A 17546-nucleotide genomic window follows, 5' to 3' on the forward strand; every position below is an offset into this window, starting at 1 on the left:
TCAATCTGATCTGATCTGATTTTCAATTGGATTGGGTCTGGATCTAATATTAAGACCCAATCAAGAGACTGGGTTGGATCGGAGTCACTCATGACCCAGTCCGACCCGATCCATTTGCACTCCTAACCACAGGCGGTGTAGAAAATCCAACGTGGAGTGCATTGCATCGTCCGATTGATCCACGTAGTTAATACTTTTCAATATGCATTTAATGCCTGCAGATCGATTTTTTTATTTAAAAATTTTATATGACGAAAATACTTCTACGTTTTAGAAAAAATTATGACATCCTATGGTATAATATAGCCTAGAATGTCATAATATGACCTAAGATATCAAAATATGAGAGGAGCATTTTTGTCCAACTACTTTTCAACGTGCATTTAATGTCTATGGATCAACTTTTTCGTTTGAAAATTTTGAATGATGAAAAATGCTCCTATTATTTAGAAAAAATTATGATATCCTGTCCATATTATGGATGCAGAATATTATAATATAAATATAGAATATCATAATTTTTTCAAAAGATAGGAGCATTTTCGTCATACAAAATTTTTAAACGAAAAAATTGATCTGCAGGATCTGCAGGCATTAAATGCGTATTGGAAAGTGATACTATATAGACCAATCGGATGAGATGGTGCACTTCATATCGGATTTTCTACATCGCCTGTGGTGCACAAAAATTTTTGCATATGATGAATGACTTGATAGCTACAGCGAACGTTGTAGCTAACTAGATGGGCCCAATAATTATCTACAACCTCAGCAATCCTCATCCTCCATTAGAAAGTCTTTGACACTGCCCTATTTTATTGATCCACATAACTATCGCTTCCCAACACGCATTTAATGCTTGTAATTCTATCTTTTAATTTAAAATTTTGAATGATAAAAATATCTTTTTTTTTAAAAAAAAATTATGACATCCTGTGATAATATCATGACATCTTGCAGTTATATTATGACTTCTTGTACAACAGTAAGTCATTATTTAGCCATACGATGTCATAAAAAAGAGAGAAATATTTTTGTCATTTACAAATTTTATAAATTTTTAATGACAAAAATATTCTTTTCTCTTTATGACTTTTGAAATAAAATTATGATTTTCTATCATGTAGGAAGTCAAAATTTAATTGCAGGATGTCATAATATGGTCACAGGATGTCATAATTTTTTCAAAAAATAAAAGATATTTTTATCATTCAAAATTAAAAATAAAAAAAAATTATGGATATTAAATACGCATTGAAAAGTGATGGCTACGTGGCTCAACAAGATAGAACAATGCATTTTTTACACCGCATGTAGTATACAAAAAATTACTCATTCTCCATAGCTATTCCCTTTGGTTATTTCTTCGGCACCCCCAGACCCTCCTCTCTTTGTTACAATATATATATTTGGTTGAACCAGGCCATGCCCCTTTTTCTTCATTAAAATCCAATTTATTGAATTGGTGATCTCCGGAAAAATTTCCCAAGCTCTTGCGAGCTCCCCCAATCACAACCTTGGTACGGAATATTGAATTCCTTTTTATCCAAATAGAAAGGCTTAATTATCAAAAAAAATCTGAATTATTTGGGATTTTAAATTTCAATCTAAATTTTAATTTACCACAATCACATCATCCAACTCTTAAATTAATTCGATTCCAGTCCTAGCTATAAATTTCATGTCTGCTATTATGAAATTGTCATGTCACATGCTTATATGGAAGTAGAGAATGATATGGAAAAAAAATGTCCTACAATCCTTCTCTTATCTTTTTTATCCTCTTTCGACAAAGGCTTTTATTTTCCTAAATCCATCCTTCCTTCCCATCCAACGGTTGAAAATGAACTTCAACTATAAAGCAAACAGGAGTGTAAGAAAGAGAGAGGAGAGAGTTGGAAGAAATAACAAATAGGAGAGTTGGGACCACATAGAGATAACATCCTGAGATCACATCTCCCTGCATAACAAAGCCTGAAGAAAGCTTTGGAACTACATATGGACAAAATAAAAGCTTTCTTGGTCACTTTCTACTCAAAGTCACTAACGATATTTGATGTTGAATCAATTGTTTGTTATTTTTCTCATGAAGTGAGAAATCCGGGATGAAAAGATTATGAGTTACGGAAAAAAACCTAAGTTAAACCCTAATGTAACATAAAGAAATTACTTTTATTATCAGAATGGATGATCAATCACCACATGCTACTACTTCTCACCGAAGGAAAAACCACCACTCTCATGGATGTCGATGGTATTCACTTGTCAGAAATTGCACAAAAATTGAAATTCAAAATCCTAATCAAAGGATGAAAATGAAGAACAAAACCTTATGCACGTCATCCCCTATGTCGCATAAGCATATCACATGATATTACATGCTAATTCCTTCATGGTAGGTAGATGGAATTCATAGTCTGAATCCGAGTTAAACTAATTTAAAAGTTGGATAACTTAATTGCATTAAATTAGAGTTTATAATAAAATTGAAAACTTTCAAATAGTTCAAAACTTTTTCCATGAGCAAGTCTTATCTATTTGAGTAAAAAAGAATGGGACATCACATACACACAAAGGTTGTGATTGGAGGAGGGGCATGGGAATTTTTTCTGTAGGTCACTGATTCAATAAATCAGATTTTAATGAGTAAAAAAAGGGCATGGTTGTTAGTTTTCACTCTGTGCATTAAAAATAGAATTAGATAAACTGATCAAAATTAAAATATTTAAATAAAATCTACTATATCCTCTGATTGTCCTGCTGCGTGGCATCACGCCCTCCCTTCTCGCCTCGTACCTCAACTTGCATGGCTTTGTAACATTGCATTTGAATCTTCAAATGAATGAGCTGTGACTAATTCAATGATCAAGAAAAGCGTCTCCCTCACATAAAAGTACGCATATTTTCCGATTAGGGACTGTCCCTATGCTGAATTATTTTGGACTCATCAGAGAACATAATTATAAAGAGAGAATCATGAAGCAGAGCCATGAATATATTTGGTCATCCATACTTACAGGCCGAAGTTGGCCAACATGCATGCTAATGCTCTCAGGATGATAAAAATATGGTCGAGCAAACGTAGATTGGTAAAGACCAAATGTAATTGACTTGCAAATCAGATAAAGAGGTGGATGCATGGTTTGGAAAATTTGTTCATTTCCACCTGCACAATTCTCCATCTATACACAAATCCTCACTCCCATGACCAAATTCCATGAATCAGACATAGGTCGTGCCAAACTATAATTGATCACGTTGATTGTTGGAAGATTTCAATGTTCCAAGATTATCCAATTTGCTGGATGTTGTGGGGTCACATCTCGGCCTAATCCTCGGTATCTATCTTCGGACATCATCCTCGGCTAATAGCCGACAACTTGATTGGACTATTACCAACCCTTTGATCGGTCCAAGCCGACGACTTTCAAAATCTCAAAGACATTGAGTTGTTATAAGAAGAACGTGGACCGATGTTATCTCCCTTAAATTTAGAACGGTTACGATGAAACTCCTGAAGATTATTTTAAAATATGACACATAAGTTAATATCATTAATTGACCACTACCTATACTGACATCGTGGATCATGATTCTTCATGTTATTGAATATTAAAATAATATATTCTTCTCCTTCTATAAAAAGAAAATAAAAAGGATCTTCCGATAAGTTCTTCTTACTAATTCTTCCTTACTGTTCCTAAAATTTCGATTAACTTAACCATCGGAGATTCCTCCATTAGAGAATCTTCGGTGAACAAATTTTTATTTCAGATCTTGAGAGCAACCGATAATTCTCGAATTATTGTCGACCATCGATCTATTTCTCAGACAAACGTTGACCTCAGCTACTTCTTCTTGATCTAGAGCTTTGCCTTGCGGCAATAATGGATATATGTTATCATCTAATTGACAAATTGAGCTATCATGCGAGATTAGGATGTCACCCATACTTCACAGTAGACGAGGTGCGATCGGTGGAGCCGCGGACGGGGGCGACGACCGACAAAGCCGCAGGGGAGGGGAGAGGTGAGGGGCGGGGGGAGCCACGATCGATGAAGTCGCGGAGGAAGGGGGCGGAATTTTTTTTTCTCCCTATGGACTGCACAGTCTCTACTGACTGTGCCTCCCCCCATGCGGTCCATGGAAAAAAAAAAAAAAAAAAAACCCCTCCACGGCTTTGTCGGCTGTTGTGCCCCACCCCTGCATCTCCAACGGCTGCGCCTCACCTGCTGTGAGGGATCTGGAAAGATTCCAAGCAAAAAAAAAAAAAGAGATCTGTGGGAAGGAGAGCACCTACAAAAGATTGAAGGGGGGAGCCCGATGCCGGTATGGATCAGGAGGAGAGTGATAACAGAGACTGACGGGAGACAATAGAGGACATCGACTTCTCTTTTTCGTAGATATGTGGGAAAAAAATCATCTGATGGAGATTGGAAGGGATGGCCAACATCGGTGATAATGGGGAGAAAGATGATGATGGTAGGTCGCGATGAGGGATCTAAAAGGTTTCAAGCAAAAAAAAAAAAAATTTTGTGAGAACTGCAAAAGAGACAGAGAAAATTTGAGAGGACTCGAAAATGGTTCGATGAAAAAAAATCAAAATATATAAAAAAAATAAAAAAAATATAATCCTCCTGTATCTGATGTGTGTGTACAGTAAACTCTGATGCATTATATGTCAAGCGGTACGTAGGGAGAGTGGAAAAATATGCTTTAATGTATAGGATAGGTTTTTCTTGAGGCGGGAAATTTGAGGCATGTCAATTACGATTTTCCTCGTTTGTAAATATGCATCATTCACGAGTGCCTGGTAAAATGACTATATCTTGGCCGTCCGATTAGCATAAAAGGACAGATCAACATGAAAACTAGGTACCATATAATCCGATCTAAATATTCTCCCACCAGCAACAAGACAAAAGAAATAGGTTTCTATTTTAATTCCTCCATTCTTGCATCTTCTTATTCCTCCGCTATCTAATCTCCAGAATCCCCTCTTTCGCTTTTCCAACTGGTCGTCAAGCTATCCATTCCCGTGATCCCATTTCTCGGTGCCTCCCTTACCAACACTCAGATCTCAAAGTCTGGTCTCACTACTCCCCACAAATCCTAGGTTCCTCAAATCAAAACCAACCTTTTTTGAGGAAAGATCCCACCGTTGTCTGTAGATCTTGAAGTCATTGCCCCTTTTGAAAGCAGGGCCTGCTTAGAGGTGAGATTTTTGGTAATCTTTGTGCTCTCCGTGAAAAAAGATTGTATGTTGGGATAAATGGGGGCTCTTAACTCTGTTGTTCTTTCAGATCCGTAGAAGAGCGGTAAGGATTTGGTTTTGTTTTCTGGAAAAGTACAAAATTTGAAAGAGATGAAGATACAATGGGCAGTTCTGCTGGTCCTGTTGTTGGTTTGTGATTGGAGAGTTAAAGCGGATGGGTCGGATCACAGGTATAAGGAAGGAGATCGTGTCCCTCTGTATGCCAACAAGGTGGGACCTTTTCACAACCCAAGGTAATGTGAGGATCTGGATGACTGATTCTATGGTTTGCTCTAATTTTAAATGCAATTTAAGTTGTCGTTTAATGAGATTGTTTGTCTACGTTTGAACCTTCTGTTCCTTTTTGAGGTCTTTAGTTTTTTTCTTTTTTTTTAATTATCATCGTAAATTTGATTCTTGACTTTTTGCGTTAGGGTTTTTCCCAATATGATATTTCTGTGGCGTGAATTACTGAGATATGTACCTTGTCAATTAGTTTTCTATTTGTTGTTTATATGAAACAGATCTCTTGTTTGTTTGTTGATTCGTTAGGAATTGTACATTGCTAATGCTTGATTCATGATTGATTTTATATTGATACATTATTTTGATATTTTGCTGTTGGTATTGCTTATACTGTGAATTTTGCAACTATTAATTTGTTGTTATAAAACTGAATCAAGTATCATATATACTGCCAATATGCCTTCTCTTATGTCATTCTAGTTGACCGAGATATGATACTTTTCTGCCATGACATTTCGGACATTGCACGCTTGCAAATTTCATTCCTTCTAATGTTTTTGTTAGTGGCTTGGTTCTAGAGTATATTGCCATCATCATCCCATTGTTATGCAATCACCCATTTAAAAGGGTCCCATTACAAGTGAATGAAAGAGTCTCAAGTGCTATTGCATACTTCAGTATGCATTCTGTTGTTTGTCTCAAAAGCTAGTTTGAAGGATCTTTGCTCTATAATATGTTTATGTGAGATTAACATCATCTTTTTAACCTGTTTTCTACCTGACAAGGAATTTCTTTGTGCATCTGCAGTGAGACATATCGTTACTATGATTTGCCATTTTGTTCACCAGGTATGCTGAATGCTTAGATTTGACCTTGAAAAGTTGCTAATGCAGCTGAACTTTCTCTTGTTAAAAGGCTCTTTCTTCATTGTTTGTCTGGTTTCTGTACTCTCTTTTAAATTACTACAGATCACGTGATTGAGAAGAAGGAAGCACTTGGAGAGGTTCTAAATGGTGATCGTTTGGTTGATGCACCATATGAGTTGAACTTTCGGGAAGACAGAGAGTCGACAACTATTTGTGAAAAATCCTTGTCAGAAAAAGATATCGCAAAGCTTAGAAATGCAGTTGCAAAAGACTACTACTTTCAGATGTACTATGATGACTTGCCCTTTTGGGGATTCATTGGGAAGGTTGACAAGGATAATCTTGACCCAAGCGAGTACAAATACTTGCTATTTAAACACATCCACTTCGATATTTTCTACAATGATGACCGTGTTATAGAAATAAGTGTCCAAACTGACCCAAATTTAACTGTGGATATTACGGAGGATAAGGCAGTTGATGTCATGTTTGCATACTCTGTGACATGGAAAAATACTGATATTCCTTTTGAGAAAAGAATGGAAAAATATTCAAAATCTTCTTCACTGCCCCAACACCTAGAGATCCATTGGTTTTCTATAATTAATTCGTGTGTAACAGTCCTTCTTCTAACTGGGTTTCTGGCTACAATTCTCATGCGTGTGCTCAAGAATGACTTCGTCAAGTAAGAACCATGGATGATTTTTTTAACCTTTTTGTATTTTGCTCCTTTACTTATTCTGATGTAGTTCAACCCTTTTTTTGTGCAAAGATACTCGCATGATGAAGAATCTCTTGAAGACCAAGAAGAAACTGGATGGAAGTATATTCATGGGGATGTCTTTCGATTTCCAAAGTACAAGTCCTTGTTTTCAGCTGTTATTGGATCTGGAACTCAGCTCTTAACCCTGTAAGAACCTCTTTTTTGCTTTTATATATCCTCTCTTTTTTGGTACAATCTAATACTTTCCTTCTTGCCATTAGTGCAATGTTCATCTTCCTCCTTGCACTAGTTGGAGTGTTCTATCCTTACAACAGGGGAGCTCTTTTCACAGCTCTGGTTGTCATATATGCTCTAACCTCTGGTATTGCTGGTTACATAGCTACCTCCTTCTATCTGCAACTAGAAGGGACCAACTGGGTAAGAGGTTGCTTCATTATTCTTTAATAATGCTAAGCTTTCTGGATAAGTTATTACTATTTTTGTGTTTAACATTGCAGGTGAGGAATTTGTTATTGACAGGCTGCTTGTTCTGTGGGCCGCTGTTCTTAACATTTTGCTTCCTTAATACTGTTGCCATTGCATACAATGCAACTGCGGCCTTACCTTTCGGTACTATCCTTGTGATTCTTCTCATATGGACACTGGTAACTTCTCCTTTGCTTGTGTTGGGTGGAATTGCTGGTAAGAACAGCAAGACAGAATTCCAAGCTCCATGCCGCACCACAAAGTATCCTAGAGAAATTCCTCAGTTACCATGGTACAGAGGGACTGTTCCTCAGATGGCAATGGCAGGATTTCTTCCTTTCAGTGCAATCTACATTGAGCTGTACTACATATTTGCTAGTGTGTGGGGTCACAAAATTTACACCATATACAGCATCCTTTTTATTGTTTTCATCATTCTCATCATTGTTACCGCATTTATCACGGTGGCATTGACATATTTCCAGCTTGCTGTTGAGGACCATGAATGGTGGTGGAGGTAGAACTATGAACTTGAATAATTTCACCTTTTCATCTTTTGGATATTTACATTACAGATAACATTGCATGCTGGCATTCTTTGTTTGAAAGATCTTTGGTATTAGTGATTAAATCTATTTCTTGATATGCCATTCATTGCAGTTGCCTGTATGCGTGCTTTCCTAATTCACTTAAATGTCTTGTAGAACCAGAAAAAGTTGCTGATTATCTTATCTTCCTTACTTTCTCAGCTTTTGCTGCCTTATTTCTTTAGATGTTTTTTCAACAACTTTTTTCTTTCCAAGTAGTTATACTTCATGATGTCATGTTGAACGGTAATCTCAACATTGTACTCCATTATTGTTGATTACCAATAGCTACACTTTCATGATTAATATACAAGTTCTTGATCATATTATAAATGGAAAGCTAATTAAATGTATGTGCTAAATGTGCTTCTATGACACCTTAAGTAGGATTTTAGCTTATAATTTTAAAATATCACCTCAAAAAGAAAATCTTTAAATTTTTAGATAGAATTTAGTAAACTTGGAATTAACTGTTTATCTATTAAACTAGGAGGGTAAATTCTATAAGTGGTTGTCTTAGAGACTTGAGATCAAATTCTGCCTTTGTTCCGGGGAGCGAGGGGTATGAGTGTCATGGGATAGCCTACCCACTTAAGATGTAGTCCAAAATTGCCTCTCTGCCACATCTAACCTTCCCTGTGAAGAAAGAAAAGGAAAAGAAACTATGCGAGTGTGTGCACGCACACCCACACACGCACACACCCAAAAAAAAGAAGAAGAAGAAGAAGAGACTTTTGGTTGTTAAAAGCACTCAAGATACTAAAAAAAAGAAATATGAAGAAACATGGAGGGAGGACAAATGCATGATTTTGTCAAACCTAGGCAATGTTGAAAAACATGTGCACAATGGAGGTTGCTTACTTGATTCTCTAGAAGTTTGAAATGTTACATATTGAGAAATGGAGGTCGCTGGACCCAAAATGAGCTAGACATGAAAGGAAGAGATACAACAGAGTGTGATGAGAAGGCATGACCTTAGATGGAGCAAATGGAGTGAAATTTTGAAACCGAACAAATTGATTAGAAGATGTTGTTGTTTGCTACAAGACTTCATATCTGAGAAAATAAGATGCTTGACTTGGACATGTATCATTTTTCGAGGTTTCAGATCCACAATTGGCAACTACACAACCACTGCAGCTTATTAATCAGCTGCAGAGATCCACTTTTATGTAAATCTTTGGACCCCCTGTTTCCACACACACACACACACACACACAAAGTGTTCTTAGTATCTATTGAGCATTTGGATGTGGAGCCCAAGGAGCACTCCAAGGCAGACTAACAACAAATATAGTAGTGAGACTGAAACTGAAGTATCAGGCTTGGAGAACAAGTAGTTGCACTTATATGGTCAATAAAGAAGAGTAACCATTTCAATGGCTGCAAAGTTCTAAGATGTGTATTAGTTTGGTGGGAAGGCATTGAGCTATTATATCATCCTTAGTTTATGCATTATGTGGTTAGAGAGTGAACAGAGAGGGGTTTCTTCAAGTGGTGTATCAAGAATGAAAGATAATTGTAAACAAATGAGCACAAAAGTTGTTTTTTCTGTTATTACGTATTATTACAGCAGGAATGTCTTATAAACCGGCTTGGTGAATACTCAGGTGAGATCGCTCAAGTATGCTCATTCACAACCATTTGCCAAGAAAAGCCAGAATACTTCATCTATTCTTTTCTTGTCTCAACCCAAATAATTCAAATAGGTTGCATTGCAATCTTTTCTGGGATATCCTCCATACATGAATTTACTTTGTATTATAATCCATGTTCACAGCCACTCTAGCTGGAATTGTGGAAATATGTGGCAGATGATTGAAAGGCTGAGAGAAATTCATAAAGATGATCACCCTCTGACAATTATTTTTCAATTCCATCCTGCCAGCTTTTGCTCAAGCTTATGTTCCCTGATGCTCAAATTTTCCTTAGGAAAGCAGGAATGCCATGTGCTTCAAGGTTGCTGACCTCAAGTCATTTCTACATTGTTTATATCCATCTTCTTTTCTCCCTCAGGCTGGAGAACTAAAATTAACATGTTAATGTTACTCAGCTTGTTTATTTCCATATTCTATTCTATATTGTTTATTTCCATATGCTATTCTCCCACAGTAATCTGGAACAGTCAAGGATAAAATGAAGGTTCTGAGTCATATTCAACGTTTTGCATGTTTGACATTATGGTAATATGCTACGACGTGAGCAATTTTTCATTGTTTCAAGGCAGTAGTATCATTGGATTATATTCAGAACATAAGTTCTTTATGATTTATGAGCCCTTAAAGCTTTTAAAGAGTCAATAGCAAACTGAGAAAGAAGTATAATTGCATCAACACATGGTGTTAAGAACACATTGCTTATAAGGCAGCTATTTTTTTTAATGGTTCAATTTCCTGGTTAAAACATTTAATATTGTATGCAGGTCTGTTCTTTGTGGTGGTTCCACTGGTATATTCATCTTCTTCTACTGCTTATACTACTATCATGCAAGATCAGATATGTCTGGTTTTATGCAGACATCGTTCTTTTTTGGTTACATGGCTTGCATCTGCTATGGATTCTTCCTCATGTTGGGGACCGTTGGATTCCGTGCTTCCTTGCTATTTGTGCAGCATATATATCGTTCGATCAAATGCGAGTAGATGTGCCTTGGCTACTCAATCTGAGTGCCTGATATTTTCAGTAACTTGAGTCATGTGGAAACCCATCTCCACTGAAGCTGCACGGTGGCTGGCTGCTAGCCGATCATTCTTCAATTGTTAATACGAAGAAATATTCCTCAGCAAGGGCTAAATGGTTTTGTTTATGATCATTATACCTTTGTTGCCTATGTTTGCCCTCCATACATGTTGTCGTTACATGACAAATTTCTAGTTGTGAAGATATCATAATGTTGTTCTTTAGATATCGTGTTATGCAAAATTAAGACCATTCTCTGCTGGTAAACAGTAGCTTTTTCTCTGGATTTATTAGTTAAAAACTCAAAAGCGTAACTTTTAGCATTTCTACCATCATTAATGCCCTCATACTTGACAATTCAGCCCTCTCCTCTGTTGATTCACCTAGGTGATTAAAATTCATAATGTAGCCTAGAAATAATCAAAACCAAACCACCTGCATCGTCCTCATCATCCAAACCAATGGTTCTATTTTGGTCTCTGGGGCTTTAACTTGACTCGTGTGGGAGAAACAAAAAAAGAGGGGGGAAAAATGTAGATCAATAATTGCCAGATCAGCCTAGTTTATATGACAATATTCTCATCAGAAAACTGTGGCACTAGAAGCCGTGAACAAACAAAAGTCCCTTCATGCAGATCCTTGGGGCCTGAAGGAATTGGGGCACATTTGATGGGAGACGGGGGAGTTTGACTTCGGATTGGAAACGAGAATAAATAACTTCCATCCCAGCTGATTAATTTAAGAGAGTTCCATCCGTATTTCAATTTTATGAAAATATTCGAATCTCCCAAAATCCAATACAAACTTTCTTCAAGCATTCAAATCTCATTTTATTTTGATTTCAATCTATTCGGATTCGAACCACAAAACAAACACTCTCTGAAAATGCCATACGTGAAGAAATCCTTGCAAAGAGATAAAATGGAGCTCATTTTTTCTGTGCTGTGAAGTTCTTTGGATGATCAGAGATATTTCTGGCTTACATATGCCATCTGTGACAGAATCACGGAGCTGCAAACGATACAGCTTAACTCTGCTGTACCAAAGGAGTAAAAAGCTTGAGTCATCACTGTCTTATTAAGCTAATTTTTGAGACATCTGTTTTTGCACATATTAAGGTGGCAACAATTCTGGTGATCACACCAAGCCTGTGTTTGCAACTACACGTTCCTTTAAGCTGGTGGATGTGCCGGTGGTAGGGACTAGACTAGTAGCCCCACCAGACCTTTTTGATAGAAAAAAATATATATATGAAAATGATACCATACCCATCCTAAAACTGTAGCTGCATAACACAAATATCATTATAACTAGCAAGGAAGCCCCGCTGGGCAGCGACCAGATCAAAAACGTAGATTTATATCATATATTATTCAGATTATTTTTTACAGGTTAAAATAGATTTAATATATAATTTTATTAAAAAAATATACAAAGAAATTATTCGTTTTCAAAGATTCCTTCCACATCGGTGCTGGAAAGTTTTCGGAGAAATTTGCTAGTCAAAAATTTCTGAGCGAACACATCTTTCAAGAGTCACGATTAATGTTTCATCTGAAATTTGCAACGATGAAGATCCAGAACCGAATGTTTCATATATACCTTTCAGTTGAACATTATCCTTTCAAAATATTTTTGTGATCCAAAAATTACGATTACTAGAATCAAAGTTCTGCGAACTAAACATAACTTAAAAGGTATAGGTATTATCGAGAATTTTTTCATCAACAAAATCACATAAAAACATGGAAAAGAAAATCACTCAATTAATTTACTTCAATAATAAATAATATAATATAATAAATTTTAATAAAATAAAAATTAAAAATCTTATATTTTTTTTATTTATCAATAAATTAATATGGGGCAAAATATAATATTATTTAAAAATATCTACTCAATAGATAAATTCAAAACTTCAAAATCATCTATAAAAAAAGATAGATATAATCTATTTCTTTTTCTAATAGAAAAATATATTAATACCATAAATATTATTTTCATTGTTGAAAAATCAATTGAGATAGTAGAAAACCTATAATTTTTAAATTAAATTTATATTAATAATTTTTATAATCATCATTTAATTACCTTCAAGCTGTCCAATCTTAAAATCAAATTAACATCAAGATAATAATAATTTTTAAAATTATCAAATAATAATAACAAAATAATTTATAAAAAATTCAATAAATTTTATTGAGGGAAAGAGAGAGTTCCCTCGTCTAGTCCAAGCTTTCCATTCGATTGAGATGAATCAAAACTTTTCTAATCGGCCGCTCCAAACCTACCACCCAATCGAGGCTCCTGCGAACAAGAAAAGTAAAGAAAAAAATCAAAAAAGCAAGACCTTTTCTCATATAGATTTAACATTTATTTTTTCTATAAATCAAAAATTATAAAAATAATAACATATTTTTAAAATATAATAAAAATTAATAAAAAATAATAATGAGATTCACAATCTTATCTATTGAGTGCAGTTGATAACTTCGTTATGTTGTACTGAACCTCAAATTCGTATATTAATTTAAGTAATCCTAATTTCTTGATAATTTCTTCCAAACTTTTTCCAAAATTCTAATTAAAAAAATTAAATATTTATAAAAAAATAAATAATTAAAAATAAATTTAAATATATTTTAAAATATTTATAGGATGGACGGCCGTAGCTAGGACTATGAATCTAGAATCATTAAAAATATCTGACTAAAAATAATATTTTTTCTTAAAACTACCTAACATCATACACATCATGTCTCTTTAAAATAATATTTTTATCTTAACCAAAAAATTTATTTAGATTAATTTAAAAATTTAAATATAATAGAAAGAAAAGAACCATCTAAATAATCAAATACTCCACAACTCAATTAACTTACTCCAATAAAAAATAATATAATAAAATAAATTTTAATAAAATAAAAAATAAAAATCTTATAGTTTTTATTTTATCAATAAACTAATATAGAGCAAGATCTAATAAATACTTCTTAAAGATAGCTACTCAATAGATAGATCCGGAACTATAAAATCATCCATAAAAAATAGATAGTTATGACTGACTTCTTTTTCTAAAAAAATATATCTATATCATAAATATTATTTTTATTGTTGAAAAATCCATTAAGATGGTAGAAAAATCTATGATTTTTAAATTAAATTTATACCAATAATTTTTTTCATTATTTAATTACCTTCAGGCTATCTAAGCTTAAAATCAAATAAACATTAAGACTAATAAATTTTTAAACTACCAAATAACAGTAAAAAATAATAAATTTTCATAAATTTTATTGAGAGAGAAAAGTATTACCTCGTCTGCTCCAAACCTCTCAACCGATTAAGATTGATCTAAAATTCTCTATTCAGCCACTCCAAGCCTCTCATCTGATTAAGACATCTGCAAGCGAAAAAAATAAATTAAAAGAACCTGTGTAATAAGATTATCCAAAATATTTAACCTCAAGTAATCAACATAAAAATGTATGAATAAACACTGTAATTAGATAATATATATTTATAAAAACTATAAATAATAATTCAATTTTTTAAACTCTTCTCGTCACTTTATTTTTTCTCTTTTTTTTGTTATTAGGTTGGTTTTGATGATCGACATATAAATTTTAATAAAATAAAGATTAAAATCTCATAATTTTTTTTGTTTATCAATAAACTAATATAGAGCAAAATGTAATGAATACGTTCTTGAAGATATTTACTTAATAGATAAATCCGAAACTACAAAATCATCCACAAAAAATAAAAACTATAACTCACTTTTTTTTCTAATAAAAAAATATATCGATACCATAAATATTATTTTCATTGTTAGACTCTAAGATAGTAGGAGGACCTATAATTATTAAATTAAATCTATATTAATAATTTTTTTCATCATTTAATTACCTTCAAACTATCTAATCATAAAATCAAATCAACATCAAGATAATAAATTTTTTAACTACCAAATAATAATAATAATAAATTTATAAAAAATAATAAATCTCAATAAATTTCATAGAGAGGAAGAGAAAAAGTTACCTCATCTGCTCCAAGCCTCTCATCAGATTGAGGTAGATTTAAATTTTTCTATTCGACCACTCCGAGCTTCCCATCCGATTGACACTCCCACAAATAGAAAAAGTACATCAAAAATTAGAAAAAGATAGAAAAAATCAATGAAAACAAAGAAAAGGTGGAAAATTTAAAAGATCAGACCTTTTCATGTATAGGCTGTTCGAATTTTTTCTTTTTCAATAATGAAGACCCATGGGAGATAATGGCGAGGAAAGCAGGAGAGAATGTGTTTAGGACAGCCTCTCATCAATTTTATAGTCTAAAAGCATCATCTGAGAGAGTTTTGAAAAGGTTGCTACTGCGCTTACAGCAGTCCTCCACTTTCATTGACGGATTATTTAATGGATATGAAAGCTTAAGGGGATTAGGAGAATCATGCTCAAAAATATTTGAAAAATTATGTCTGATTTTTTTCTCGTCAGGTTCATAGGAGGTTGCTATTTGTAAGATCACAACCATCCAATCCCATAGGAAACCATCATTTGAGAAAGGATTTATAGCCTTATATGATCTTTAGGAAATATTGATGCAGCAAGATAGTGAATGAAATATAGAGAAAAAAGAGAAAAAAAAATCAGTTCACCATTTTGATAGGTTTCAGATCAAAATAAAAAATTTAACACTTATCTTTCCTCAATTCCTTGCCTGCCGAATGCTCAGGGCACCACCATTCTCAATTTTTTGTATCATCCAAAAAATTAACTGAACACCAAAAAAACAACAATCAAAAAAAAAATAAAAAAAATATTTAGAAAAGATACTATCAAACTCACCTTTCTTTCGATGGATGGAAGGGCTTAGTTTCACCGCCCACCCTCTTGCTTGCCCATGGTGCCCCTGCCACCATCCCCCCTAACCGAGGGAGATAGAAATTCGAAGGGAGGGGTGGGGGGAACGGAAGGTGACATACTCCATCATTAGTATCTTCTAAACTTTCGGAGGCTATTAAATGCAGAGATTTGGCTTTCAAATCGATGAAGCATCATACTCTATTTGTAGATAATTTATTAAGTTTGATCTCATCCAGTGGAACGATTCAGATCTCGAAACATATTATTTTTAAAAAAATAATAAAAATATTATTTTTAAAAAATAAATTAGTATGTTATTATTTTAAAATTAAAAAATAATATGTTATTTTTTTAAATAATAGAAAATTAATATTTTAAAATAATAAAAATATATTATTTTTTTAAAATAATATGTCCTTTTCCAATCGGTTACCGCATTTGGACTCTGATATTTCAATTTCCCATGACTAAAATTTTGTCGTCTGTCCTTTCACGAAATGATGTTATTTGGCATTTAATTCCAATCTTCTTCTTAATACTGGTTGCTTTTATTTGATTAATAGAGATGTTTAGGGCCCACATACCATACCCTCTCTTTGTGATGCCTGTTTATTTTCAACTATTATGCATGACTTTTGTCGTAGCACTACTGATTTCTTTTAAATCCACCCCACTCCACAAAATAATTGGGCTTATATATATTAAATCAATCCTTCAACATAAATTAGGAAGGAACAAACGAAAAAACGCAGGATGGACAGCCAAAAGAAAAAAAATCTGGGAACCAATTGTAAATATATAGAAAAGAGGCAATGTAATTGGTATTAAATGTTAAGACATTGTAGAAATTAACAACTCAAAGTATGGCAGTTAGCCCACTCCAGTTCAATAATTTAGATCGATTCTTGAGGAGAAGAAGACCAACAGAAAGCTAGATCAACTAATAGCAAAGTGAAGAATGTATAAAATTCCAAAAATGTAAACAAATTGCAGAAAGGTACGGAAAAACCAGAAGGAAACCCTGATCCTGGGGAAGAAGAGAGGAAAAGATGGGATTTTGGATCTTACTGGGGCTTTCAAACATGAAGGTGACGGTGTCGCTGCCATCGTCGGCCTTGAGGGTGATGATGTCGTTGTTCCCGGCGCAGCGGAGCATCTTGGTTCATGCCCATGGAGAGGTTGCGGTCGCAGCGGTAGTGCTCGAAGCCCTCGATCGGAGGAGGAGAGCCACCAGCGACACGTGGCTCGAGTCCACATCCCACACTGCCACAAAAACACCCCCCCCCCCCCCCCCCCCGTCGCGTCCCCCGGGCTCTGCTGGCCGTCGCTCCCGTGCTATACCGCCCCCGCCCTTGCAGCTCCCCGTGCCCCCCCGCACGGTCCACTGGGGGGAAGGAAAAAAAAAAAAAAACACTCCCCCACCCCCCTCCCCCCGCCGCGCCCCCGGCTGTGCCGGCCGCCGACCCCGCCCCCGCAGCTTGCCGTGCGCCCCGCCCCCCCCCCCCCCGGGGGTCTGCCGGCCGCCGGCCCCGCCCCCGCAGCTCTCTATGCCTCCCCCCTCACCCGCTGAGAAGGTGGGCGTCCGCGAGGCTCGATGAAAAAAAAAAAAGCTAAAAAAAGACAGAGGTTACGGAAAGCACCCGAGGGAGATCGAAATGGAAGGCCGATGCCGGTGACGATGGGAGGAAGGTGACGACGAAAACCAGCAGCAGGTGGCGGCGAGCAGAGAACGAAGGAGATCGGCATCTCTTTTAGGAGATCTGTGGGAAGTAAAGCACATGAGGGAGGAGCGCGGATAGAGGGGCGCAGGCGGTCGCCGGTGCCCGCGCGGAGCCGCGAGGGCTCGGGTTCGCC

General features: G+C 35.3%; 1 protein-coding gene and 1 long non-coding RNA gene across 6 annotated transcripts; one reads left to right on the forward strand and one right to left on the reverse strand.

Annotated features, from left to right (window-relative positions):
* The first annotated feature begins 4924 nt into the window (after positions 1-4924).
* On the forward strand, positions 4925-11045 carry LOC140850786 (transmembrane 9 superfamily member 2-like). Of its 2 annotated transcripts, XM_073255492.1 has the most exons (9): positions 4925-5215; positions 5304-5508; positions 6308-6348; positions 6469-7051; positions 7139-7276; positions 7351-7507; positions 7588-8072; positions 9923-10101; positions 10255-10543. In XM_073255492.1, exons 2-9 carry the CDS (start codon positions 5366-5368, stop codon positions 10275-10277), a joined length of 1749 nt encoding a protein of 582 aa, XP_073111593.1. In that variant the 5' UTR covers positions 4925-5215; positions 5304-5365; the 3' UTR covers positions 10278-10543. The 2 variants fall into 2 exon arrangements, with proteins under 2 accessions (XP_073111593.1, XP_073111592.1); XM_073255491.1 differs by lacking the exons at positions 9923-10101; positions 10255-10543 and adding an exon at positions 10565-11045 and having other exon boundaries at positions 4934-5215.
* A 299-nt stretch (positions 11046-11344) lies between these two features.
* On the reverse strand, positions 11345-17093 carry LOC109505732 (uncharacterized). 4 transcript variants are annotated; one of them, XR_012140599.1, is made up of 5 exons: positions 16761-17093; positions 15675-15843; positions 14866-15603; positions 14138-14224; positions 11345-13128 (listed from the first exon to the last, which is right to left on the reverse strand). It is a non-coding gene; the product is annotated as an uncharacterized lncRNA (long non-coding RNA). The 4 variants fall into 4 exon arrangements; XR_012140600.1 differs by having other exon boundaries at positions 15675-15753; positions 16761-17092; XR_012140601.1 differs by having other exon boundaries at positions 15675-15738; positions 16761-17091.
* Positions 17094-17546: the final 453 nt, after the last annotated feature.

The sequence above is a fragment of the Elaeis guineensis genome, chromosome 4, assembly GCF_000442705.2.
Source record: "Elaeis guineensis isolate ETL-2024a chromosome 4, EG11, whole genome shotgun sequence".
NCBI lineage: Eukaryota > Viridiplantae > Streptophyta > Magnoliopsida > Arecales > Arecaceae > Elaeis > Elaeis guineensis.

Bases quoted from the DNA above. Each gene is read 5' to 3' on its own strand.
- LOC140850786 (XM_073255491.1), top strand. From the start codon at position 5,366: ATGAAGATACAATGGGCAGTTCTGCTGGTCCTGTTGTTGGTTTGTGAT. The intron at 6,349-6,468 runs GTATGCTGAATG...AAATTACTACAG, and splicing joins TTTGCCATTTTGTTCACCAG to ATCACGTGATTGAGAAGAAG. The intron at 7,277-7,350 runs GTAAGAACCTCT...TCTTGCCATTAG, and splicing joins GGAACTCAGCTCTTAACCCT to TGCAATGTTCATCTTCCTCC.